The sequence below is a fragment of the Bos indicus x Bos taurus genome, chromosome 21 (genome assembly GCF_003369695.1).
Source record: "Bos indicus x Bos taurus breed Angus x Brahman F1 hybrid chromosome 21, Bos_hybrid_MaternalHap_v2.0, whole genome shotgun sequence".
Classification (NCBI taxonomy): Eukaryota; Metazoa; Chordata; class Mammalia; order Artiodactyla; family Bovidae; genus Bos; species Bos indicus x Bos taurus.
This window is the reverse complement of record NC_040096.1, coordinates 4,986,615-5,013,986: the sequence shown is the minus strand read 5'-3', so window position 1 is coordinate 5,013,986 and position 27,372 is coordinate 4,986,615. Positions and strand designations below refer to the sequence as shown.

The 27,372-nt window shown below is 41.6% G+C and overlaps 1 protein-coding gene across 1 annotated transcript in view; it reads right to left on the bottom strand.

Moving 5' to 3' along the window:
* GABRG3 (gamma-aminobutyric acid type A receptor gamma3 subunit) overlaps window positions 1-27,372 on the bottom strand; it is an 846,789-nt gene that overhangs the window by 257,917 nt on the left and 561,500 nt on the right. Inside the window, exons 4-5 of the mRNA XM_027521318.1 lie at window positions 24,845-25,065; window positions 22,472-22,554 (exon numbers count right to left, since the gene is read on the bottom strand). Of these exons, the coding sequence (XP_027377119.1) occupies window positions 22,472-22,554; window positions 24,845-25,065 (304 nt within the window). The remainder of the gene's footprint in view (window positions 1-22,471; window positions 22,555-24,844; window positions 25,066-27,372) is intronic.

Genomic DNA, 27,372 nt, shown 5'->3' with positions numbered 1-27,372 from the left:
ACTCATTGGAAAAGACCCTGATGCTGGGAAAGATTGAGGGCAAGAGGAGAATGGGGTGACAGAGGATGAGACGGTTGCATGGCATCACTGATTCAGTCAACATGAGTTTGAGCAAATAGTGAGGAACTGGGAAGCCTGGCATGCTGCAGTCCACGGGGTTGCAAATAACCAGACACAACTGAGCTACTGAACAAAAACTTAATTGCATATTATTAAGTGAAGGAAATCAACCATAAAGACTAAATTCCATGTGATACCAACTCCATGACATTCTGGTAAAGATAAAACTATAGGCAGTAAAGAGATTAGTGGTTGCCAAGGGTGAGGAGGAATGAATAGGTGGGGGGCAGTGAAAATACTATGTATACAATAATGATGAATATATATTACACATTTGTTCAAACCCCAAAAAAGAAACAATACCAAGAATGTAAACTATGGACTTTGGGCCATTAGTAGCAGCAGTGTTAGTCCCTTAGTCATGTCTGACTCTTTGTGACCCCATGGACTTTAGTGTACCAGGGTCCTCTGTGCATGTTATTTTTGAGGCAAGAATACTAGAGTAGTTTGCCATTCCCTTCTCCAGGGGATCTTCCCAACCCAGGTCTCCTGTGTTGCAGGCAGGTTCTTTACCGTTTGAGCAACAGGGAAGTCATGGACTTTGGGCCATTATGATGCATCAATGCAGGTTTATCAAATATCCCACTCTTGTAGCGGTTGTTGGTAATGGGAGAGGCTATGCATGCCAGGGGGATAATATGGAAAAATCTTTTCATTTTGCTGTGAACCTTAAACTGCTCTAAAAGTAGTCTTAAAATTTTAAATCATAAAAAGTCTTTAAAAACTCAGTAATACGGATTGTGCCTCACTCAAGCTGCACTCAAGACATGTAGCACTGAAAACAGCAGGTGCAGCCACTGACCTCTGGGAGTTCTGACCTTGTCAGTGAAAGTCTTCCATAAACCCATGTTACATATTGAGACTTCGGGAATAGAATCATGCTTAATACTTAGGTAATTCAGTATTTTATAGACTGTACTCCATTTAAAGTTGTTACAAAATAGTAGTTACATTTCCTTGTGCAACACCATAGAGTACAGTCTTGCTGATTACCTATTTCATGAACGGTAGATTGTCCCTCTTACTCTCTTTCCCCAATATTGCCCCACCCCACTTCCCTCTCCCTACTGGTAACCACTAGTCTGTTCTCTGTAGCTGTGAGTCTGCTTCTCTTGTGTTCATTCATTTTTTTTTTTTTTTTAGATTCCACATATAAATAACATAGAGTATTTGTCTTTCTCTGACTTACTTCACTAAGCATAATACTCTCTAGATCCACGCACATTGTTGCAAACAGAATTATTTCATTCTTTTCAGTAGCTGAGTAATAATGGAATTGGGCTACCCAGGTAGAGGAAATGGCAATCCACTACAGTATTCTTGCTGGGAAAATCCCATATGCAGAGGAGCCTGGTAGGCTACAGTCCACAGCATTGCAAAGAGCCAGACATGACTGAGCAACTGAGTGCACATGCAAAATAACAGAATCATGCTTTAAATGCATGTGTCACCTATGTAATGAAATTCTGCAGTGAACCTTAACTAAATGCGAAATTTTTAAAGTAGATCCTATGGTGAGGCATGGTGGTGGTGGTTTAGTTGCTAAGTTGTGTCCGACTCTTGCAACCCCATCGACTGTAGCCTGCCAGTCTCCTCTGTCCATGAGATTATCTAGGCAAGGATATTGGAGTGGGTTGTCCTTTCCTTCTCCAGGGGATTTTCCCGACCCAGGGCTCGAATCCAGGTCTCCTGCATTGCAGGCAGATTCTTTACCAACTGAGCTATGAGGGAAGTCCCTGGTGAGGCATAGTGCTACAATAATTCACATAATTCTCTCTGAATCACTTTATTAATCTTATCTACCCTGTCTGCAACTACCCTGCAAACTCCCTAAGACAGGATTGTGCTTTATAAATGTTTATATCAATCTATGTCTAGCATTTCTATTTTTGTTTATTGATCACTAATCAATTTCCAAAAAAAAGACAGCTGAAGGTTATTGAATTGATTTTGGACTTTACCCCCTATAATTCCTCCCATCTTTGAGTAGTGAGACAACTAGACCAAAAGTCAGAAGACATGATTTCTCATCTTGCCTGTGAAAGTGAAAGTGAAGTCGTTTAGTCATGTCCAACTCTTTGCAACCCTATGAAATATAGCCTGCACCAGGCTCCTCTGTCCATGGGATTTTCCAGGCAAGAGTACCAGAGTGAGTTGCCATTTCCTTTTCTGGGGATCTTTCCGACCCAGGGATTGAACCCAGGTCTCCTGCCTTGAAGGCAGACGTTTTGCCCTCTGAGCCACCAGGGAGACTTGGATGTATGTATCATCTTGCATGTATGTATATCTTGCATGTATCATAGGCCAACTGCGTGCTTGACAGAAGCACGGGTAATGTTTCCGGGCCCTGGCTCTTCATGAATGGAATGAAAGTCACACATGAGATTATCTGTAAGACATCTGCAAGCTGGAAATTTTTAAATGTCTCTGATGTATATGGAGAGAAATCCTGAAGGCTAATCACTGGAAAGTGATTTGGAGAGAAGAAAAAGCCTGTGACAAGAATGGTTTCTCTGAATAGTTTATTGCGTGTACAAAGGAGAAAATTGTAACCCTCTGGTTTTGCTTAAGTTGCTGCTTAAGTTGTCAAAAATAAGTACTGAAGGGAAATGATTTTTATTACTGTCACTAAAGGAAAAAAATAGGGCAGTAAAGTATGCAGTCAGATATGATCAAAAGAATAAACATGGTCTGCAAGTCTATAGGGAGCCCCAAAGCTATATTTCTAGAAGAAAGAATGTGGCTCAACCTTCCCATTAAAAAACTTGTTATTCTAAAGCACAAAGTTTTAAGGTATCTCTGTTCTCTCCTCTAATAACCTGATAAACTGTGGACTGTGGAAAACTCTTCACAAAGGTCAGAAAGCAGGCAAGGTTTTGTTATTACAATCAGATGGTTAAGAAACACCCTTAGAAGGGCTGCAAGGAGAGAAAAACAAACCCAGTGTTTGGTTGACATATTCCAAAGCCGGAAGATTTCAAAGGTTAACCTTGACAAGTCTGTAAGTTGCTAGTGGGAATAGAAGCTAAGGACATCATCCTTTGTCATTCCTACTGTTCCCTTTGAGGTAAATACATTCTCTTTATAGGTTAAACTTAGTAGAAGTGTGTCTCATCTGAAGAAATGACCGCTGTCTTCTGAGGAAGTTACTGCAGACATGACTTCCCTTTGTTCTTCTGCCACTGGAAAAGTCACCCTGCAAGTTACGTTTAAGCCCAGCCAATGATAACAACCCAGGGGGCTAGAGCCTTAGAGGGGTGCTCCGCTAATGGCTCCAATCTCATTTAAAAGGCCACATATACATGTCTGTATAGTCCAGTCGCTAGATTATGTCCAATTCTTGTGCGACCCCATGGACTGTAGCCTGCTAGTCTCCTCTGTCCATGGGATTTCCCAGGAAAGAATACTGGAGTGGGTTGCCATTTCCTTCTTCAGGGGCTCTTCCAAACCCAGGGATTGAACTGGTGTCTCCTCCCTTATCACAGAGCTACCTGGTAAACCCCTGTGTGTACATATATGTGTATATATATAATCTGGCTTTTAGCAACCTAAGGCATCAAGGTCCAGGCACACAAATGTTAAGTCACTTCTGATTTCTCCCCCTCCCTGCCTGCATACCCTGAGCCTCAGGCATCATCATCAATCCTAGCACATTCTGCCCTGCCCACCTCACAGCTCTATCTCATCTCTCTCTGCAACTCTCCTTATGTTCTGCTACATCAATCTTTCTCAGACACACTGGTGACCCTGTCATTTGTTTAATTCAAAAGCTCTAAACATTCAGAAAGCAGTTCAGCTCTCCCAGTCTGATGTTCCCTTCTAGGTATCTGTCTCATTTTTCAAGGCACATTGTTTACAAATTCCTGGGCCTTCCCATCCTTTTCTCTGTTCCCCAAACTGCTCCTAACACAACTGCTTGTTAAACCCTACTTTAATAACTAAAATGACAATCTTCCCTGATTTCCCATGACAGGAATAACCTCCCCACCCCCACAACCCAGAAGACATTTTACTTCCCTTCCCTAAATTATTATGAATTAGTATCAATGTATTATCTGCAATATAATAGAGAGAAGCAAAGCACAGTGGTTAAGAGCATGAGGTCTGGCACTTGTTTCAGAATTTTGAGTCATGTGACCTTGAGCAAGTTAACTTAAACAGCTTGATCTTCAGTGTCTTTATACCAAAAAAAAAAAAAAAAATGAAGAGAACAATATATGTATCACACTACGTTTTCTTAAGGGTTTAATTAATTAATTAATATATGAATATAGCAGTCAAAGCAGCATTTCATACAGAGTAGGTGCTCAGTAAATGCTATAACTCCTGGTTATTTATACAATTATAAATATACCTTTAATTTATTTGTAATAAATAAATACATGTTTAATAAATTTAGAAATTAGTAAAAAAAAAAAGTACAGGTTTATATACCTCTAAATATATAGATATTTGGGCTTCCTAGATGGTACTAGTGATAAAGAACCTGCCTGCCAATGCAGGAGATGTAAGAGACATGGGTTTGATCCCTGGGTTGGGATGATCCCCTGGAAGACGAAATGGTAACCCATTCCAGTATTCTTGCCTGGAGAATCCCATTGACAGAGAAGCCTGTCCTATGGCTACAGTCCATGAGGTCACAAAGAGTCAGACACGACTGAAGCGACTTAGCACATGTGCACATATAAGTATTTATACCTCTTGGTTAGATGCATGACTGTGTCAACCTCCTGGAAGACAAGGATCAAGCACACCAAGTGCTTCACGGCACCAGCATTGAGGTTCTCACTCGTTCCAGTAATAACGGCAGCATATGACATTTATTTAGCTCTGCAATCTTTCATTTCAAATTTCAAGAGTATCTACCTTTGAAAATTCCTAACTCTTAGCTATTGACGGGAACTGAAATGCCATATGAAGGGATTTCCAGGTCCAGCTCCAACATGAACAGAGCTTGGAAGGCATCACATCCATCTTTACCATAAGAAAAGGCTGGACTAACTGAAAGATACTGACTAGTCTTGGACCCATCAGAGAACTGAGGGCTGCAGAGCAATCAACACCCAGAAATCTGCAGAAACAAGGAAACATGGAGAGTCAATTTGGAGTCTATTTATGTGGAGGAGAAGTCACTGTAGTCCCAAACTCGCAGAAACACTTAGGTAATAAATTTGGTGTTTGCTGGAGGCTGTGTGAGCTAATATGAGACCAAAAAACTTGGGGGTTAACAACCTCAGGGGGCCCTGAAATTTTTCATGGGTTTTACCTCCATGAGTCTTATAAGGTTCTTAATGTGAAGGTCCAAGAAAAATCCCTTTTCTTCCTCTGACAGGGGTAGACTTAACATTGTAAAATATACCCTAGCATTTGCCATAATGAAGACCTACTCTAGAAGGGAAAAGACTTTCCCAGGGCCTTATCCTATATAAAAGAAAGGCATCCTTGCACTCTGCCCCTCTCTAGTCTTCTTGTCCCACATTGGGGGGTAGAACAAAGTCAAAAAGGACTACAGATTCAAGGAAATAGATTGGGAACACAGAAGTTGGGCAAGGGAATAAGAGTTAGAGGGAAACCTATTCCATTGGAGAAATACTTGTGAAGGTCACAGCCCAGAAACACAGACCCATAAAAAGACTGAGGTATATTCATAAGATTACAGAAAGCCCCCTGTCTCCAACATTTCACTCCAAATTAACAAGACTCCAGTATAAGAACAGTGGATTACAGCCAAAAGAGCTACAAGACCTAGACCCTCTCCAAGGAGGCACACCCAGGAAGCCCAAATCAAGAAGAGAAACAAACACTAGGGCACTGAAGCAATTTTTAGCCTCTAGAACCTATAGTTGCAGCAAACATGATGCACAGCCTAACTCCAAGCCAGATTAACATAAAGTTTAACTCTAAAGCTGTATTTACAAGAACATATTAACCAATATGGGCTTCCCTGAGAGTTCAGTTGGTAAAGAATCTGCCTGCAATGCAGGAGGCCTTGGTTGAGTTCCTGGGGTGGGAAGACCCACTGGAGAAGGGATAGGCTACCCACTCCAATATTCTTGGGCTTCCCTTGTGGCTCAACTGGTAAGTAATCCACCTGCCAAGCAGGAGATGTGTGTTCGATCCCTGGGTCAGGAAGATCCCCTGGAAAAGGAAATGACAACACACTCCAGTATTCTTGCCTATGAAATCCAATGGACAGAGGAGCCTGGCGGGCTATAGTCTATAGGGTTGCACAGAGTCAGACGTGACTTAGTGCATATGTGACACTACTACTACATTATCCAAGATAAGTAGTCTGGATTTCAACAACAAACAAGGATAAGGCATGTCAAAAGACAACAAACAAACAAACACAAAACCATCTGGAGAGGCAAAGACGTCACAAAAACCATACTCATAGATGCCACAGGTATTGGAATTATCAGACAAGCACTTTTAAATGACTACCATTAACATGTTCTTGGTTGTAATGGAAAAAATGCCACTGATTAACATCTGCATTCTTTGGCCAGCTTTGTCTGAAATTAGTTAGTTTTTTCCTTTGGTTAGTGTTACTATATCTTTCTTCTTGCCTTTGATAGTAACTTATAGAAGTCTTTATGTTTAAAGTGGGTTTCTCGTAGATGACATACGGGTCTTTTTAAAAATCCATGCTGACATGTAGAGGCGGTAATTTCCCAAGAAGATAAAGAAATCTTAGATGTGTATGTACCTAATAAGTCAACATCAAAATATATGAGGGAAGACTAAAATAACTGAAAAATAAATCCACTATTATGGTTAGGGGAAAAGGTGAAAGCAGTGACAGATTTCCTCTTCTTTGGCTCTAAAATCATTGCAGATGGTGACTGCAGCCATGAAATCAGAAGATGATTGCTTATTGCCAGAAAAGCCAAGAGAAATATAGACACTGTGCTGAAAAGCAGAGACATTACTGTGCTGACAAAGGTCCATATAGTCAACCTACGATCTTTCCAGTGGTCACGTATGGTTGTGAGAGCTGGACTGTAAAGAAGGCAGAGTGCCAAAGAACAGATGCTGTCAAACTGTGGTGTTGGAGAAGACTCCTGAGAGTCCCTTGGACAGCAAGGAGATCCAAGCAGTTAATCTTAAGGGAAATCAACACTGAATACTAGTTAGAGGGACTGATGCTGAAGGTCCAGTATTTTGGTCATCTGATGCAAATAGCTGACTCATTTGACAAGTCCCTGATGCTGGCAAGACTGAGGGCAGAAAGAGAAGAGGGCATCAGAGGATATGAAGGCTGGATGGTATCACCAATGCAATGAATATGAACTTGGGAGAACTTCAGGAGATGGTGAGGGACAGGGAGACCTGCCATGCTGCAGTCCATGGGGTCACAAAGAGTCCAACACGACTGGGCGACTGAACAACAACACTGCAGTTGGGGACCTCAGCACCCATCTCTCAGCGTGTGTGCTCAGTTGCTCAGTTGTGTTGGACTCTTTGTGACTCCATGGACTGTCGCCCACCAGATTCCTCTCTCCACGGGATTTTCCTGGCAAGACTACTGGAGTGGGTTGCCATTTCCTCCCACAGGGTATCTTCCGGACCTAGGGATCAAACCCGCATCTCCTGATCTCCTGCAGGCTGATTTTTACCACGGAACCACCTGGGAAGCACCCCCCACCATTTCTCAGTAAATACAGAAATTTACTTAGGTATTAAATGGCAAAAATAAGACTCAAAATCTAAAAATAACCCAATGTTTTATCAATTGGTAATTTCCCAACTAATCAATAAATCTATGATCAAAGAAAGCATCAATTTTGTCTTGAAATTTCTGAATAAATGTTTCTAAAATTTGATATAATGTTCAAAGTAATTCTATCATAAAATGATAGTCTTTCAAAGGTCAACAGCATTTAATTCAGCTAAACTGAGAAATTGTTTCAAATACTCAATTCTGTCCAATATTAACTTTTCATTACAGGGCTCCTTTTATGAAATTTCTTCAGAAAAACTAGAAATGGAATGAGAGCTTTAAGAGACATACTAAATAGCAAAGCACATCTGTATTGACGTTTGAGGTCTGCATCAGACCTATAAGAATAAAAACAAATCATCACCTCCCATTGCTAAGGTATTAAGAATACTAAGGAAACCCCTCATCTAAACCAGGCCTGGAGTCCCCATCACCCCAAGCACACTGACACAAGGGTGTGCATTACATTAGAACAACCTAACAGAGTGACGCTTCTCACCCTCAGTGCCCTCAGAACAGATCATGCGTTCACAGGTGACAACCTAAGGCCCCAGCACACTAAGTGCAGAGGAAATATGCCACTTGATGTAAGCTCTGTGTCAAATAAAGAGTCCTGACAAGAGGTGGCTCCCATTCACCACAACTGTTTTCCTAATTCATGTTCAAAGGATATGCATCATCCTCAAAGCCATCACCTCCGCATGACTGGCATGGCTCCAATAAAATGGATGAAAATACACAGTTATCTATTTTCTCCAGCTCTTAGTCATCCAAAGAGAGGAAATGTGTCTAAAAGTGAGAAATGCGAGTCCCCTGCAACATTTAAACATTACCAAGTCTGCTTTCATGATCCCACAAAGAATAACTGGATTGTTCCAGCTCTATTCCCAGGTAATGGAAACCAATTAAGAATGCGCCACAACTTTCCTTCTTCCTTCCTTTCTTTTTCCTCCCTTTCTCCCTTAATTTCTTTTTTTTTCTTCTGGATAAAAAAGTTTGGAATTTATTTGTGAATGAACACAATAAATGAGCAAGCTTTGAAGACTTTTAAGAAGAGTGATTCAGAATTCCTGTTTAGGTAGGTCATTTAGCTGAGTCAATGGAGAGTAGATTTTAAATCTGGGTAGTGATAGAAGTTTAAAGAATGACAATGAGAGAAGGAAAGGAATTAATACACAAATCCAAGATATGCTTAAAATAATATGCATTTGGCAGTTATATACATTATGAATATATCGCCTTTCAGGTTCCATTTCACTCTTTTTCACCTGGTCTCTGATAACAGAGCTGGATGCCTTCAGCACTTCACTTTTCAACTAGCACAACGTTAAGCATTGTCATAGGAAAGAAACAGAAAGGCTCAGACTTCTTCCTGGTTGGGTGTGCTTTTCTTCTGCCTTCCTGTTGTTTCCCAACAGAGTGGGGAACAATGCGAAGCTTCCTAAGAGCCCAGACCACAGCCCGGAAACAGGGGAATCAGGAGCGTTGTTCTGTGTCCAGGGCTCACCTGGCTCAGGCAGAAGCCTCGGAATCAGGATCCAGGAGGCAGGCTCCCCTCTCCTACTTGGTTCATTTAGTGGAAAAGGCAAAAGGGGAGATGCTCCAAAATTCCTGCTAAGTCGTTTTAGTCGTGTCCGACTCTGTGTGACCCCATAGACGGCAGCCCACCAGGCTCCCCTGTCCCTGGGATTCTCCAGGCAAGAACACTGGAGTGGGTTGCCATTTCCTTCTCCAATGCATGAAAGTGAAAAGTGAAAGTGAAGTCGCTCAGTTGTGTCCGACTCCTGGCGACCCCATGGACTGCAGCCTACCAGGCTCCTCTGTCCATGGGATTTTCCAGGCAAGAGTACTGGAGTGGGGTGCCACTGCCTTCTCCACCAAATTCCTAGTATACTTTATTAAGCTGGCTATGAACATGTCTGCAATGCTTTGATGAAGAATATGCCAGTTTCTTCCCTGAAAGATGCATGCCTTCCTTAGGAATCCCATGAGAATTTTCATTTTCACCTTCATTTGGCAGGAAGGAAGCAGTGGCTCTGTCATGTCTTGCATGCAGGCCCATGTTTTTTGATCACTGAGTGAGGAGGCAATGGTCAGAGTACAGATGGAAGTGATAGAAAAAGCAAATTTCTAGAAGGCCATACACGGGTTCTTTTGCCTTGACACTGGGTCTCTTTAGCTAAAAACAAAAACAATAAAGACTGGGATGGAGAGAAGAACCTGGATTTGGGGAAGCAAGAGCCAAATTCATACTATTGCTGTACCATGCACCAGTTATATGATCCCACACTGCGTTCCTTCCCTATGGCTGTTTTCTCATCTGTGAAGGGGGGATGGCGGTGGGAATGGAGGGCTGAATGTGCTGCCCTGCACTCTGGCAGGAAACATACACATAGATGAGAGATCATCACTATTCTCTGGCCACACCTGGTGCCAGCCAGAGAGAAAACCAGACATGTGCTTGGGACTACTGTAACCATGCAGTGGCAAGACCCACATCTGCTGACAGAGATTTGCTACCTGGCGTTTACTCCACTTTCAAATTAATTATTTTGGGGAAAAGTAGCATTGCCTTTTAAAACTCTGAATATCAGCCAACTTTCTCAGACATCGTCAGTATCACCATAACTGCAATGGCATTTCCTTGATAATTTCTCAAGATAGAGTACAGTTACAGCTGGCACAGGTGTCAAAGATAAAGTGCATAAAAGTGCTTGCTGTGTTGGTTTTTTTTCATGGTGAATGGTTTAGAGGGGAGGAGCAATGCCTCAACAAAGTACATCTCATACATTTCACACCTTGAGGCCTGAGTGTCTAATTCTGCTCCACCTGTCCTCTTGTAATAAGAACAAAAACAACAGTTGTAATAATAATCAAGAGTGCAGACTCAACAGCCATTCCGTTTTGTTGAGACGCAGCTGCTCTCGCTCTCCAGGGTGATGCAAGCAGAAGGCCTCCCCAGCCCACACTGCATGACCTTGGCTGTGGAAGGCACGGAGGGAAACAGGGCTCCTCAGGGTCACTGTGTGGACACAATGGCCTGCGAGTGGCTTTCCAAGCAGGCAAGGGGCTAGTCCAGAGGCTCCCAGATGCTCAATAGGGTTCACACTTTGTCATGTTTCAAAAAGCTTTCTAAACTTTATTTCAGTGAATACATACATTATATAAAACAATAGAAACACACAAAGAAGCTAGAGATTTCACTATTTCTGCTGCTGCTGCTGCTAAGTCACTTCAGTTGTGTCCGACTCATTTCTACTCCCCCAAATAATGTTTACTATCAAGCCTTTGAATGGGGGAAACATTTTAAAGGCAAAGATTTTTTTTTCATAAAATAGTGAAAGTAACTGTTAAATGTCTCCCCTGATCCCCACTCTATTACAGTGATTAAGTTTCCTCTGGAAAGTCACACATAAAAAACAAAACAAAGACCCTAATCTGAATGGTAAATGCTTGATAGAGTTGTTAACCTAGGTAACCACTCAGCTGCTTAGGTAATTGTTTAGGCATTTTTAAGCCTTTCTCTCTGTTTCTCAATATTGTGCTACAGTCATCCTGCCCTTTTTTCCCTCCAAAACACATCCCAGAGCAGAAATGATTATATCTCTGTCTCTATTCCTGTGAACTAATTTTCAAAACAGAAATACTGCACAAACATATGTAACAGAACTCTGAAAGATGTAGGGAAGGAGTCTTTTCTTCATAGCCAAGTAGTCTTTTCTTTGAAAGATTTTTTTTTGTACACTCTTCAGGGTTTGTTCATCTGCTCCATGAGTAAGACAGCATTTGTGGGATTGTGTTGGATGAATGGTGGAAAAGGTCTCTTACCGTAAACCAAGAAGGCAATGACCTTGTGATTAGATTCCCAGTTGTTGCTGATGAAATTTTGGTTTCATCTTCAATGACTTCAATTTTTACAAGATGTGAGAAACATGAAGGTTTTCCAACCTTGTTATTTTCACAAAATTTGCCTTTAATGCATCAAGCATCCATTAGTTTCCCTGTCAAATCTATTTGTGTTATGGCTTTGAACCTGGGCAGGATCAGCTGCACACTGTTGCTCTGGTGCTCACATTGGCCGTCTCTGGTCTCCGTGCTCATGTGGACGTGACAGCCAGCGATGGAGTGAAAGTGAATGTCTTGGCCGGCAGCACAATCAGCAGGCTGATGTTTTCCCCAAGTAGGACAGTTCAGTGAGGTCCTATCTTAATCCTTAGAAGTGCTTGCTGCTCCCACTGGAACACAGGGAGCTGAACTAGCACTGGATGGATAGAATTTCCCATCAGTTGCCAAAAATGCACTCATCTCTGTGTTCTCAGGTGGAAACCCTGATTTCTCTAAACTCTTCAAAATCACTGCACTGACAAAAACCAATGTAGTGAGCATGCCATTTATAAGGTCTAGGGAAAGAAGAGTGGCCAGCTTCAGTTCAGTTCAGTTCAGTCCCTCAGTTGTGTCTGACTCTTTGTGACCCCATGAATTGCAGCACTCCAGGCCTTCCTGTCCATCACCAACCCCCGGAATTCACTCAAACTCACGTCCATCGAGTCGGTGATGCCATCCAGCCATCTCATCCTCTGTCGTCCCCTTCTCCTCCTGCCCCAAATCCCTCCCAGCATCAGAGTCTTTTCCAATGGGTCAACTCTTCACATGAGGTGGCCAAAGTACTGGAGTTTCTGCTTTAGCATCCTTGGCTTTATTTTAACACAGTTGCAGAGCCCACTGTCTGCAGGCTACCTTTATACAGAAATGTGTCCATAGTTGGGTAGATTCTTTCAAACTGATGAAATTGAGCCTAGCATGGCTAATGACTAATGAGGGTTTGAATATTTCCTCTCCCCTAGAAGCTTTCATGTGCAGATTATGTCCAACTCAGCTGTGCATCCTTGGGGAACCTAACAGTAAGAGAGAAAATGTGCAAACATCTCTCATACTTACTCCTGTCACCTAGCTTTCCTCAAGTCCACATCTTGGCTAAATAAACTAGGAATATATAAAGGGTATGCCTCTAATCCTTTCCATCATTTTTCAGCTTGCTGCCATTCCCACTTTACAGATGGGGGAAGGAAGACCCAGTGGGATTTACAGAGGTGAAGAAAGTTCCCCAATGTTCTGTGGTGAAGCAAGCAGGCATCGGGGATTCCAGCCCAGGAAGCCTTGCTTCACAGCCTTGGTCCTTCCCTCTCATGCTTCCCCTGCCCCCAGCAACACTCTCTGCAGTCACAAGGGTATCCACGGTGATGACAATCAGATGACTCCCTTCTGATCAAAGAGGGAGCCCTGAGCAGGAGTTTCCCATCACATGCACATTCCATTATTTAACTGAATCTTCACAGAGACAGATGAGGTGCATATTAAGAGAAAGCTAAGTCTCGGAGAATTTAAACAATCTGCAAATACCTAGGCAGTGAGACGTGCGGACATAGGGATGAGCTCTCACTCTTGTTTGACTCCCGCCCCCAGCACTTCCTTTGTGCTGGTTTTCAGGTGCTTGGTGTTCAGGAGGCGTGAATGTCATCTGTGCACCCTCCAGAGCACACTCTTCTCCAGGTGACCCAGCACCTACAAAACCATCGTCTGCCAAGAGGAGAGGTGGTGCCCCTATGTAAGAAGATCCGAGACACTGAAAGGTCACCTTCTCCAGCACCTCTGCAACCTTCCTGCCACTGCACCATCCTACCTCCCTCCATCTGCTGCTAAGAAAGGGACTCAAAACCTCCAGCGATTCACCCAGGTCATCTGGCTACAGACGGATGTCATCAAACAAAAAGCTTCTGCACAAAAAAGGAAAATGTAAGAGTGAGACACGACTGAGTGACTAAACCACCACCACAACCAAAAAGCAATGTATAGAATGAGAGAAAATGTTTGCAAACCATATATTTGACAAGGGACTAATATCCAAAATACATAAAGAACTCATACAAGTCAATAGAAAACAACAAATAACCCGATTAAAATATGGTAAAGGACCTGAACAGGCACTTTTCTGAAAAAGACATACAGATTTCCAACAAGTACATGAAAAGGTGCTCCATCATCAGGAAAATCCAAGTCAGGAACACAATGAAATATCACCCCTCATTGTCACAATGGCTTCATCAAAATGACAAGAGATCACATGTGTTGGTGAGATTGTGGAGAAAAGGGAACCCAAGTATACTGTTGGTGGGAATGTAAATTGTTATAGCTGTTATAGAAAACAGTGTAGAGGAAAACGTAAAAAATCAGAACTGCCATGTGATCCAGCATTCCACATCTGGATATGAATCCAAAGGAAACAAAATCTCCATCTGCATCCAATGCTTACATCGGCATTATTCACAACAGCCAAGACAAGGAAATAAACTAAGTATCCATCCACAGATGATTGGATGGCAGTGACGTATATATATGTGTGTAAATTCACTATATGTAGTAGTAGTGTAATTGCTCAATTGTGACCAACTGTGATCCCATGTACTGTAGCATATCAGGCTCCTCTGTTCATGGGATTCTCCAGACAAGAATACTGGAGTGGTTTGCCAGCCCCTTCTCCAGGGGATCTTCTCGACCCAGAGATCCAACTCTGGCCCCCTGCATTGCAGGAAGATTCTTTACCATCTGAGCCACCAGGGAAGCCCTGGTGCCTTATAGACACCAACAAAACAGTTGGTTACAATCAGAGTGCTCTAGATTTAATAATTTGTAAGTTTCTCTAATTTTAAAAGGATCCATCATTTGGCCACCTATTAAGAACACAAAAAGACCTCTTATGGGTCTAATATAAACAAACATACGATACAAAACCTTAGTAAGATCAGATAGCATATTTATATCTCAAAGACACAGACAAATCTGAGCTTCCCCCTAGAAGGCCTTGCTTAAGGTTCTACCAAGCCAGCTCTTAATTTTTAACTGCATATGCATTTATGAGCTCCCTCAAAATTTAGGGTGAGATTTAATTTCCCCAGTTAAGTAGGTACTTGCAAGTATGAGCTCCATTCCTTATGTCTTTCTACAACAGAGCCACCTCAGTGTCTTTAAACTGAGCCCCGGTTATTTCTCAGTAAAAACTGACTCTGCCACCACCCGTGTCTTCCATGGGTAGATATTTTCTCAGTATGTTTCAACGGAGCCCTGGATGTACTTAATCAACTCCCTCCACCTCCCAGTGTCTTTCAACCAGGTGAGAATTCTCTCAGTATCTTCCAACCAAGCCACACCCAATATCTAGACCCTGGTGTCTTCCCCTATCCGTCCCGAGTACCTTACCAAGAGGGGGCAGGCACCTGCTATGCCCCACCAAATAAAAACTCATATTTACTATATGTATATGTACATGTATACGTATAGTGTTTGTTAGTTGCTCAGTTGTGTCCAACTCTTTGCAGCCCCACAGACTGTACCTGCCAAGCTCCTCTGTCCATGAGATTCTCCAGGCAAGAACACTGGAGTGGGTTGCCATTTCCTTCTCCAAATGTATGTGTACAGACATTATATATATATATATGTATGTGTGTGTGTGTGTGTGTGTGTGTGTGTGTGTGTATAGCTATTCTTTGGAACTCTGCATTCAAATGGGTATATCTTTCCTTTTCTCCTTTGCCTTTTGCTTATTTTCTGAGCTATCTGTAAGGCATCCTCAGAGAGAAGTTTTGCCTTTTGTGTTTCTCTTCCTTGCGGGTGGTCTTGCTCCCTCCCTCCTGCACAGTGTCAAGCACCAGTGTTCACTTAGCATACTGCCTTCACGATCCATTCGTGTTGTTGCAAATGGCAGTGTTTTCTTTTTGAGGCTGAGTGATATTTCACTCCAGTGTTCCTGCCTGGAGAATCTCATGGAACCTGGTGGGCTATAGTCCATAAGTTCTGCATGATGAAAGAGTCAGACACGACTGAAGAAACTGAGCACACAAGTAGTGAAATATTACTCAGCCTCAAAAAGAAACGCTGCCATTTGCAACAACACGAATGGATCTTGAAGGCACTATGCTAAGTGAACACTGGTGTGTGACATTGTGCAGGAGGGAAGGAGCGAGACCTCCCCCAAGGAAGAGAAACGCAAAAGGCAAAATGGCTGTCTGAGGACGCCTTGCAGATAGCTGAGAAAAGAAAAGAAGCAAAAGGCAAAGGAGAAAAGGAAAGAGATACCCATCTGAATGCAGAGTTCCAAAGAATAGCAAGGAGAGATAAGAAAGCCTTCCTTAGCAATCAATGCAAAGAAACAGAGGAAAACAATAGAAAGGGAAAGACTAGAGATCTCATAAAGAAAATTATAGATACCAAGGGAACATTTCAGGCAAAGATGGGCTCAATAAAGGACAGAAATGGCATGGAACTAACAGAGTAGAAAATATTAAGAGATAGCAAGAATACACAGAATAACTGCACAAAAAGGTCTGAATGACCCAGATAACCATGATGGTGTGATCACTAACCTAGCGCCAGACATCGTGGAGTACGAAGTAAAGTGGGCCTTAAGAAGCATCACTACGGACAAAGCTAGTAGAGGTGATGGGATTCCATCTGAGCTATTTCAAATCCTAAAAGAAGATGGTGTGAAAGTGCTGCACTCAGTAAATTTGGAAAACTCAGCAGTGGCCACAGGACTGGAAAAGTCAATCTTTATTCCAATCCCAAAAAAGGCTATGAAAGAATGTTCAAAATACGACATAACTGCACTCATCTCACACAGCAAAATAATGCTCAAGATTCTCCAAGTCAGGCTTCAATAGTACATGAACTGAGAACTTCCAGATGTTCAGGTTGGATTTAGAAGAGGTAGAGAAACCACAGATCAAATTGCCAACATGTGTTGGATCATAGAAAAAGCAGGAGAGTTCCAGAAATATATCTACTTCTGCTTTATTGACTGTGCCAAAGCCTTTGACTGTGAGGATCATAATAAACTGTAAAATTCTTAAGGAGATGGGAATAACAGATTACCATATCTGCCTCTTGAAAAATCTGTATGCAGGTCAAGAAGCAATTGTTAAAATAGGTCATGGAAGACTGGACTGGTTCCGAACTGAGAAAGGAGTACATCAAGGCTATATTGTCACCCTGATTATTTAACTTATATGCAGAATACATCATGCAAAATGCTGGGCTTGATTCCTGGAAAGCTGGAATCAAGATTGCCAGGGGAAATATCAAAAACTTCAGAAATGCAGATGACACCACTCTTACAGCAGAAGGTGAAGAGAAACTAAGGAATTTCTTGATGAAAGTGAAAGAGAAGAGTGAAAAAGCTGGCTTAAAACTTGACATTCAAACAGCAAAGATCCAGTCCCATCACTTCATGGCAAATAGATGGGGGAAAAATGGAAACAGTGAGAGATTTTATTTTCTTGGGCTCCAAAATCACTGCAGATGGTGACTTCAGCCATGAAATTAAAAGACGCTTCCTCCTTGGAAGAAAAGCTATGACCAACGTAGACAGCATATTAAAAAGCAGAGACATTACTTTGCCAACAAATGTCTGTCTAGTCAAAGCTATGGTTTTTCCAGTAGTCCCATATGGATGTGAGAGTTGGACTATAAAAGAAAGCTGAGCACCGAAGACTTGATGCTTTTGAACTGCATTGCTGGAGAAGACTCTTGAGAGTCCCTTGGACTGCAAGGAGAAAGACTTACTTTTATGATTTCAAAATTTGAGACTACTTTTAGAGCAGTTTAAGTTCATAGCAAAATGAAAAGATTTTTACATATCATCCCCCTGGCATGCATAGCCTCCCCCATTATCAAGAGTGGATATTTGATAAACCTGCATTGATGCATCATAATGGCCCAAAGTCCATGACTTCTCTGTTGCTCAGACAGTAAAGAATCCGCCTGCAACACAGGACACCTGGGTTCAATCCCTAGGTTGAAAAAATCCTCTAGAGAAGGGAATGGCAAACTACTCTAGTATTCTTGACTCAAGAATAACATGGACAGAGGACCCTGGTAAGCTACAGTCAGGAACTCTTCCTCTGCCATGACCTGGCCCTTAAGCTCTTTCAACAACTTATTTCACTCAGAACCAGAAGAAAAGCAACCTTCCTTCAAGACTGGACAGCAGAGCCAGTGCAATCATCAGTAGCAGTGGTTTCTACCATAACAGTTCATGGGAGGAGTCCTCAAAGCTCCATCCCTTCTGCTACAGGCATCACTGTCCGCATCGACAGCACCCTCCCACTCCCCAATGTGTGAGTGTCCTCAGCAGTGAGGTGGCGTGGTCAGGGAAGATCTGGGGAGGCCAGTGATCCAGAAACATGTAGGAAGATGACTTGGACAGCATGTGGGAAGATGACCTAGCCATCTGGTGAAAGGTGAGCATCTCAAGGAGTACAGGTCAGGCAAAGAGACAAGCTGGCAAAATGCCCCTCACCCTCCACACTGGTCTGCCTGGTGTGGTCCCTGATGGGGAACCTGCTTCCCAGGGCAATGCCTCGATTCTCACTCTCAGCTCCAGGCTACAGGACTCCCCCCTCTCTCAGACATACCAAAAAACACCCTTTGGCAACACCCAAAGCAGGTGAGCTCAAGTGAACACAAGAACATTTTGGGGACCTTGGAGTCCACGTATTTTATAGGATGGAAGGGTGAGAACTTCCCTTCCTGTATTAGTAAGTGTTCTCCAGAGAAACGGAACCAATAAGGTAAATATAGATGCAGAGATAGATAGAGATAAAGATATAAGAGATCATACATTATAGGAATTGGTTCATACAATATGGGAGCTGAGAAGTTCTACAGTCTGTCCTCTAAAAACTGAAGACTCAGGAAAGCTGGTGGTGTACTTCTGTCTGAGTTGAAAGGCCTCAGAATCAGGAGACTGAGGTTTTAAGTCCTGATCCAAGTCTGAGGCCTGGGAACCAGGAGCCACCGATATCTGAGAACTGAAGATGCACGTCCCAGCTCAAGCAAAGAGCAAATGCCACTGTCATTCACCTGTTTCTTCTACAGACAGACCTTGGAATATTGGGGGTTCAGGTCCAGGTCATCACAATAAAGAAACACGGCAACAAAGCAAGTCACACAGAATTTCCCAGAGCATATAAATTTTGTTTACTTTATGCAATTGTCTATTAAGTATGCAAAGTTGTTGTTGCTGTTGTTCAGTCACCAAGCTGTGTGTGACTCTGTGACTGCATGGACTGTAGCATGCCAGGCGTCCCTGAAAAACAACCACTCCAATATTCTTGCTGTGAGAACAACATGAACTGTATTTAAAAAGTATGCAATAGCATTACATATTAAAAAAAGAAAAGGTTAATGTCTTAATTAAAAAACAAGGCTGTTTAAGAACGGATGTCATAGATTTAAATTTGTAAAACAAAATGCAGGATCTGTGAAGCACAATAACATGAAATGCAATAAGAGGAGGTATGCCTGCATTTGGTCCTCAGAGGACCGGATAACTCCATCCACCCCATCCACACTGGTGAGGGCTATCTTCTTTCCCCAGTCTACTGACTCAAACTCTGACTACTGTACTACTCTAATGACTCCTATAGGCACCGTCACAGACACACTCAGAAACACTGTTTTACCAACTATCTGGGCATCTCTGAGACCAGCCAAGTGAACAATTGCTCTCTTCTTGGAAGACAGGCTTCCTTTTGGAAATTTTGTACCTGAGCACTTGCTTCACAGTACACAGGACCACTGCTGCCATTTCACAGCATCTGCTATTTCTCTCTCATCCAAGAGATAAAGGACTTTCAGGGAGCTGTGTGGTTCCTTTCCTGCCAAGCAAAAGTCCTGTTTGCCAGGACATTCCACCTTGAAGAGGGCCCAACTCGGTTAATGCACTGGGACAGCAGGCAGGGAACGAACAACTTTGTCTCTGTTTAAGATGTACACCGGTTATGAAGATGGACCTTTGTCGACAAAGTGATGTCTCTGCTTTTTAATATGCTGTCTGGGTTTGTCATAGCTTTTCTTCCAAGGAGCAAGCCTCTTTTAATATCATGGCTATAATCATTGACCGCGGTGATTTTGGAGCCCAAGAAAATAAAATCTGTCACCATTTCCACTCCCCCCCCCCCCCCCATCCATTTGCCATGAAGTAATGGGACTGCATGTCATGATCTTCATTTATTAAAAGCTGAGTTTAAGACAGTGTTTTCACTCTCCTCTTTCAGTTTTATCAAGAGGCTGTTTAGTTCCTCTTCACTTTCTACCATTTAAGTTGTATCATCTTTGTATCTGAGGTTGCTGTTATTTCTCCTGGTAATCTTGATTTCAGCTTGAGCTTCATCATCTCTTTAGCATGATGTACTCTGCAAAGAAGTTAAATAAGCAGGGTGACAATATACAGCCTTGACGTACTCCTTTCCCAAGTTGGAACCAGTCCGTTGTTCCATGTCCAGTTCTAACTGTTGCTTCTTGACCAGCATACAGGTTTCTCAGGAGGCAGGTAAGGTGGTCCGGTATTCCCATCTCTTTAAGAATTTTCCATAGTTTGTTGTGATCCTCACAGTCAAAAGCTTTAACATTGTCAATAAAGCACAAGTAGATGTCTGTTTTTTTTTTTTTATTCCCTTGCTTTTTCTATGATCCAGCAAATGTTGGCTATTTGATTTTTGGATCCTCTGCCTTTTTAAAAGCCAGCTCGTACATCTGAAAGTTCTTAGTTCACATACTGTGGAAACCTAGCTTGAAGTATTTTATGCATTACCTTGCTAGCAGGTAAATTGAATGCAATTGTATGGTAGTTTGAACATTCTTTGACATTACATTTCTTTTGGATTAGAATGAAAACTGACGTTTTCCAGTCCTGTGGCCACTGCTGAGGTTTCCAAATTTGCTGACATATTGAGTACAACACTTTATCATAATCACCTTTTAGTATTTGAAATAGCTCAGCTAGAATTCCATCACCTCCATTAGCTTTGTTAAGAAGCTTTGAAGAAGGCCTTCTTATCTCTCCTTGCTGGACCAAACAGTAGCCCTATTTTACATATTTCGAGAAATATCCATACCATTTTCCACAATGGCTACACCAACTTAATTCACACCATCAGTGCAGAAAGTTTCCTTTTCTCCAGATCCTTTCCAGTACTTGTTGTGCTTTTGATAATAGCCATTTTGATAGGTGTGAAATGATATCTCATTGTGGTTTTGATGTGCGTTTCCCTGCTTATTAGTGATGTTGAACATCTTTCCATATACCTATTGGCCATCTGTATGTCTTCTTCAGAAAAAAATGTTTGTTTATCTTTTCTGCCCATTTTTAATAAAAAGTTTCTTTGCTGTTGAGGTGAATGAGTTCTTTACATATTTTGGATATTACTCTCTTATGACTTACAAATATTTTATCCATTAAGTAGGCAGCCTTCCCATTCTGTTGATGGTTTTCTTTGCTGTACAGAAGATCTTCAGTATGATATGTAGTTTTATGGTGTCGAGTCTTATGTTCAATTTTTAATATAATTTTAGTTGATTATTGTGTATAGTGTAAGACAGTGGTTGAATTTAATTCTCTTGCATGTAGCTGACCTGTTTTCCCAACACCATTTATTGAAGGGATTGTCCTTTCTTCATTGCATATATTCTTGTCTCCCTTGTCATAAATTAACGACCACACACATGTGAGTTCATTTCTGGGCTCTCTGTTCTATTACACTGAGCTATCTGTCCGTTTTTATGCTAGTGTCACACATTTTGGTAACTATAGCTTTGTAGTATAGTTTTAAATTAGTGACTGGCATTTTCAGCTTTATTCTTCTTTCTCAAGATGGCTTTGGCCTCCTTGGTTACATCTATCCTTAGGTGAAATTTTGCTTTCTATTTTGTCTTTTTCTGAATTTAAAATGAACTGTACAATGTGTTTATCCATTATTTCACTTTGTCTTTTCACTAAAATGTCTAGTGAAGAAAGCCACAAAACCTTCTGCCTGAGAATTCATCACATTTGCATGTCATATCCCATATGCAATTTTAAAGATAGTCAATAAACTTAGCTGAATTCTTATGAGTCATACTTAAGTATTGTGGTCATTATGTTTTAAATGAGCCATCATAAATTTTGCAAGTTTATTTCCATACTGGCCTTTACTCTGAAACTTCATAATCAAATAAATTTGATATTTCCTTTTACTTGTATTGCTATACTTAGCATTAGACACAGTCTTTAAGAATTAGTAAATGAGTACTTGTTAGCTCTAGCATCAATCCTATGTAAAAACTGGACTAAATAAAGCACTATGAAAAATTACATCCATCTATAGCATAATGAGACAAATATAAATACATTTAAGCAAAAACTCTATCTTTTTATTTTGAAGAGAAACCACCTGACTGAAGATGATATTAAACCTAAAATTATTGCAAAGGAATTCTGTATACATTCAAATAGTACAGACAGTTTATTAGCAGAAGGGTCTTTGGTAAGTCAACAGTTCATCAATTTCTCAGTTCTTTACTATTAAGACAAATGGTTTAAGTTGCTCAAGGATTTATCAAAGCTACATATTTTGTAACACAAGTTCTATGTAACAAAGTCTAGAGTGAATATCCTCAGGTGGTCCAGACCAAAACTGTTATCTGTTTTCTCTGGTAGTACAGTGATGCTATAATCAGTCATATGACTGTTTACTATAAATCAGCATAGGCTAGACCGTCATTTCCACAGCAGTCATACCCCAAGTCAGTACTCACAGCTGGAGAATATCAGCGGGCAGGAGTGCTCATCCATGGGGAAGTTGTGCAGCTGCAGCTGGCATTCTGCATTTATGGTGAGCCTGTGGGGGAGCCAAATGTCACTCTTGAGGTCAGCCAGGAGCAAACCAGCAAAGGCCTTAAGCAAGGTCAGGGCAGTCACATTACCACAACACAGGGGGCAGGGGGCTGGGGTGGCTGCATGGAATCCAGTCTTGGCAAGGGCACTATCCATTCAGTATACCATTTGGTTTTTGTGTGTCGTGTCACTTTGCTTTACTTTTAACTATCAGAATCAAAGGGAATGTCCATTAGTGAACTCCCTGTGTCTAGAAATACAAGCCAAGTAAGAGAGGAAACAAATTGAAACAATATGTGTCCTTGCTGTCACATATCTTTGTTTTTAATTTGCTTGACTGAATTAAATCCTTTCTCCATTTTGAAACTGATTTATTTGCCTAGTTAGGTATAATGCCAAGTTCATCCACTTGTAAGGAAGATTTCATATTTGGCCAGCCTCCCCACTTGAATAGGCAGGTGGTGACTGCACTAAATGTGTGTATGGCATCTTTTCAAAGCAGGCATTCCTGGGGTTTGAGTTTTTGTAAAGGATCCCAGGACTGGCCATGTCTCTATTATGATTTGCTGAAGCTCACATTCATTTCAGTCTCATTTATATTCTTTTAAGAATTGATGAGGAAATAGCTGTTAAAAAATCCTGTTTTCCAAAAATAACATCAGTAGAATTTCCTGTGGCATTTTTGTTGTTGCTGTTCCCAGTCTGCCAACATTATAATTTCCCTGAAACTTTAAAATTCTTAACTGTTTTGCTTATTTTGATGCCAATATGTGCCTTTGTCTATGTGACAAATACTTATTTACTATGTGAGTTACAGATTTTTCCTTATGATCACAAATCACTTGCAGTTAAAAGCTTCTTATAATGGATGTAGGGGGAGGAAGCTGTGTTCAGGGCTTGGCAGTGGTATTCACCAAGCAGGAGGACAGAGGGACATGGTCAGAGGTATTAGAGCAATCACCTTCCCCAGTAGCATGCTGAATTAAATGCCCTTTGGGATTTCATGAGGAAATATCACATGGGCAGGTAGCTCCAAGAATCTGGTGCCCAGAAGGGACATTAGGGATTGGAAATAACTCGTGGGATGAATCCTCAGCATGAATATGGCTTTTAAAGCCTTAGGAATGGATGAGCTAAGTCAGCAGGAAAGTGGAAATTGGGTAAAATCCTAAGACAGGAGCAGCAGAATGAGGAGGTGCCGTGTCAGGAGCTGGACAGGAGGTGCAGGAAGCAGCCGAGGAGCAGCAAAGCCAGTGAGAAAGCGACCATCGGCACAAGGCAGTCAGGCCAGTGCTCTAGAAAGGCCTCAGAGACTGGGAGGGCAGCCTCCTTGATCCCAGGGCTGGATGAGCAGGAAGACTGGTGTAGCTGCCTACCATACATTCCGTGTATGTTGCAGTCATGCGTTCAGTCAGACTCAGGTCACCCTACAGGAGAGACTCTTGAGAGATACAGACCCAGGTTCAAACTCAGGTAATATTAGTTCCCAATGGAGACTTTGGGCAGGCAAGTGAGCTCACGTTCTTTTAAATCCAGCCACTATTACCTTACTGGGTTTCTGTGAGGACAGCCTGGCCCCAGGAGGACTGATTACAAGGTGGCTGTCACTTCCATTAAGGATGCATTAGAGAACGCCCTCTGTGCTCTTTTGTTCCTTGTGGTCTCAAATTTGGCTATAATTAGATTTGTCAATTAGTACACCAAGACATCTTTATTTCTTAGTTGAATGGACCTGTGGGTTAAATATATTAAAGGTAATTTCCACAGCCCACTTCTAGCAGAAATGGATACTAATTAAGGAAGGAGTTTATATTTATTAAAGATTATTTGTATGACGTTAGTTTTGTACATGGAGAAGGCAAGGGCACCCCAGTCCAGTACTCTTGCCTGGAAAATCCCATGGATGGTGGAGCCTGGTAGGCTGCAGTCCATGGGGTCGCTAAGAGTCGGACACGACTGAGTGACTTCACTTTCACTTTTCCCTTTCACACATTGGAGGAGGAAATGGCGGCCCACTCCAGTTTTCTTGCCTAGAGAATCCCAGGTATGGGGAAGCCTGGTGGGTTTCCGTCTATGGGGTTGCACAGAGTCGGACACGACTGAAGTGACTTAGCAGCAGCAGCAACAGCAGTTTTGCACATGTGGGATTAGGAAAAACTTCTTCAAGACCCAGTAGCATGCCGAACATGAGAAGTGATAGAACTCAGCAATGAAAATAGGGTCCCATTCCTACAGTGATCTAAAGTCCCCAGTGTCAGACTACTAGTGGGATTAAATATTCACTAGCATCTCACCTTAAAGTATAAAGGATTTTCCCATCATTCCAAATTCTGAGGAGTTGATTGGGGGTGGTGATCCAGTGAGCCTCTGCAGTTTTGGAATTTCGGAAGATCGTATCTGGAATCCATATTAACCCCACCATATTGCTGTTCAGAGTAAGTATTTTCATTGTGCTGTTGAACCTAAGGCGACTGTCAGTCCAGGTCTGAGCAAAAAATATATCGATTTGATATTCCTGAAACAGAGCAAAAGGAGGGGAAAGACATTTCTGTTAGTGGATTTTCTGCAGGTTTTGCTTTCTTTCTCAGGAGTTTGGTTCTGCTCATGGTTTCATCTTCACCTGTTAGCACTTAACGTCGTGCCTGGATCAACATGGCAGACACTTAACAAAGGCAACCAATATCATTAGTCAACTGTGAGATAACACGTGACAATGCTCTGTAAATAGTAAATTGTAATAAATACATAGCGAGAGGCCAAGAGGTAGTAGAAAATGATTCAGAACATAGACACAGACCTTCCTATATTCCTAAGTCCAAGCTCTGGCAGGTAGCAAAATCTAGCATTCTCTCCATTCAGTCGCTCAGCATTACCCAACTATAGTCTATAAACTGAATAGAATAGTAGTGTCTATCTACTTCTTAAAGGAGTTATATAAAAAGAAATGATTAAATAAAAAGCTCTAGTGCCTGGCACAACACAAATTATCCAGAGAGTATTAGCTTATATACTAATAAAAATGATCATTTTCATCCAAAAGCTTTCTCAAATCACAAATCAACCCAAATCAAACAGAAAAGCAAAAAACAAGCAGCAGCAACAACAACAAAAAATAGGGCTGACAGCCACCCAAGTCAAATGCCAATTCCAACAGAGGGCTGAAGGGGCAAATTTTTTCTGTAACTGGAAGTAATCCCAATATGCACAGTACATTAGATACAGGATGGGGTTGATGTTACTGTGAGACCCAGAGAAATGTCTCAAGTCTGGACCACCTCTGGGGCTCTTCCCCCAGTCACAGTTTAAAGGATTATCTTTAGGTCCACAATAAAGAGGATCTATATGGTCAGTGATCTTAATATCTTTCATAGTTTTCTTCCATATTAGATATTATAAATGAATTGTTTTTACAGAGTTCAGTAATTCTCAACAAATCTCATATTTATACTTTTCATTGAGTTTCTGGTTAAAGAACCTTTCTGAGACGTAATTCAACAGACCAGTCTGACCTTTTATTAACTAATTCCCTCATTCATCATCTTTGTTGCACTATGTCAGGCCCTGCAAACCACTGAAGGCCCAGAACTGTGCCAACAGGAAAAGTCTCTGCCTCCATGGGGCTTATATTCCAATCAGGGAAGACAGGCCTTAGAAAATTAAGGTGAAAAATACAAGCCATAACTGCTATTGACTATGCTTGGTAAGTTAACACAAGAAATGAATTACCTCAGAGGATAAATGGCCAGTTTGGAAGCAGTTATGAAAGTACGAACAGGGACTGTTGCCCGCTATTCCAATAAACAGAGGTTTTTGCCAAAATTTCCAGTTCTACAAGGAACAAGCCATCAGCCACTCCAGTGGCCCCCTCACACACCCCCAGTGGTGTGCCCTGAGGGGAATTCAGGATGGGGAAAAACAAGGGGGAAGCATTTTGTGGTTTGGAAACTGGCCCTAGATATTTAAGATAAATACCTAAGGGACAGTTTCAACGAACCTTGATTCTTACATCTTCTCATACATAGAAAAGCATCAAAACCATTAACTTGAGGTACCTCTTCTTTGTAATTATCAGTGATCTTTTGATGTTTGGCTACATTTTTTTCCCAGCAAAAACGCTATATCCTGGCTTCCTCCTTAATTCTTCAGAGCAGTTCCTTAGAGCCGAGAGGCTGCATCCTAGGCCTAAGTTCTCAGCTGTTGTTGCTGTTGTTTAGTCTCTAAATCATGTCTGACTCTTCTGTGATCCCATGGACTATAGCCCACCAGGCTTCCCTTCTCCAGGGAATCTTCTCAACCCAGGGGTCAAACTCAGCTACCTACATTGTCAGGTAGATTCTTTACCACTGAGCCTAAGTCCTCAGTAAGATCCCCAAATAATACTTAAGTTGCAACTTTTAGGTTGTGTGTTTTTCTTTAGTTGACAAAAGAGAAAAGAAAGATAAAACAAATACTGATTCTTGTAGGAATGGAAGAAACAAATGCTTCTCATCCCTATCAGTGAATCATAGGATCAAGAAATGCTTAGAGTGTTAAAAGCCTATTGAAACTCAGCTTTGCAGAAATAATTCAGACCCATTGCTAAAAATCTCTAAATAGGTTGTCACTGTGCAAATTTGGCTCCAAGGACAAAAGACTAATACATGACTTTTCCACTGAAAGGTGATAGGGCCAAGGTATCTGTACTTAATTTAAGAGAAAGAGTAAAGTGAAAGTGAAAGCAAAGGGTTGGGTAGAGGCAATGGCATTTGAAACAAAGGCATAGCAGGGATCTTGGAATTGTTTTGACACAAGATCTATGCAACTACAAGCAACTCCTACAGCT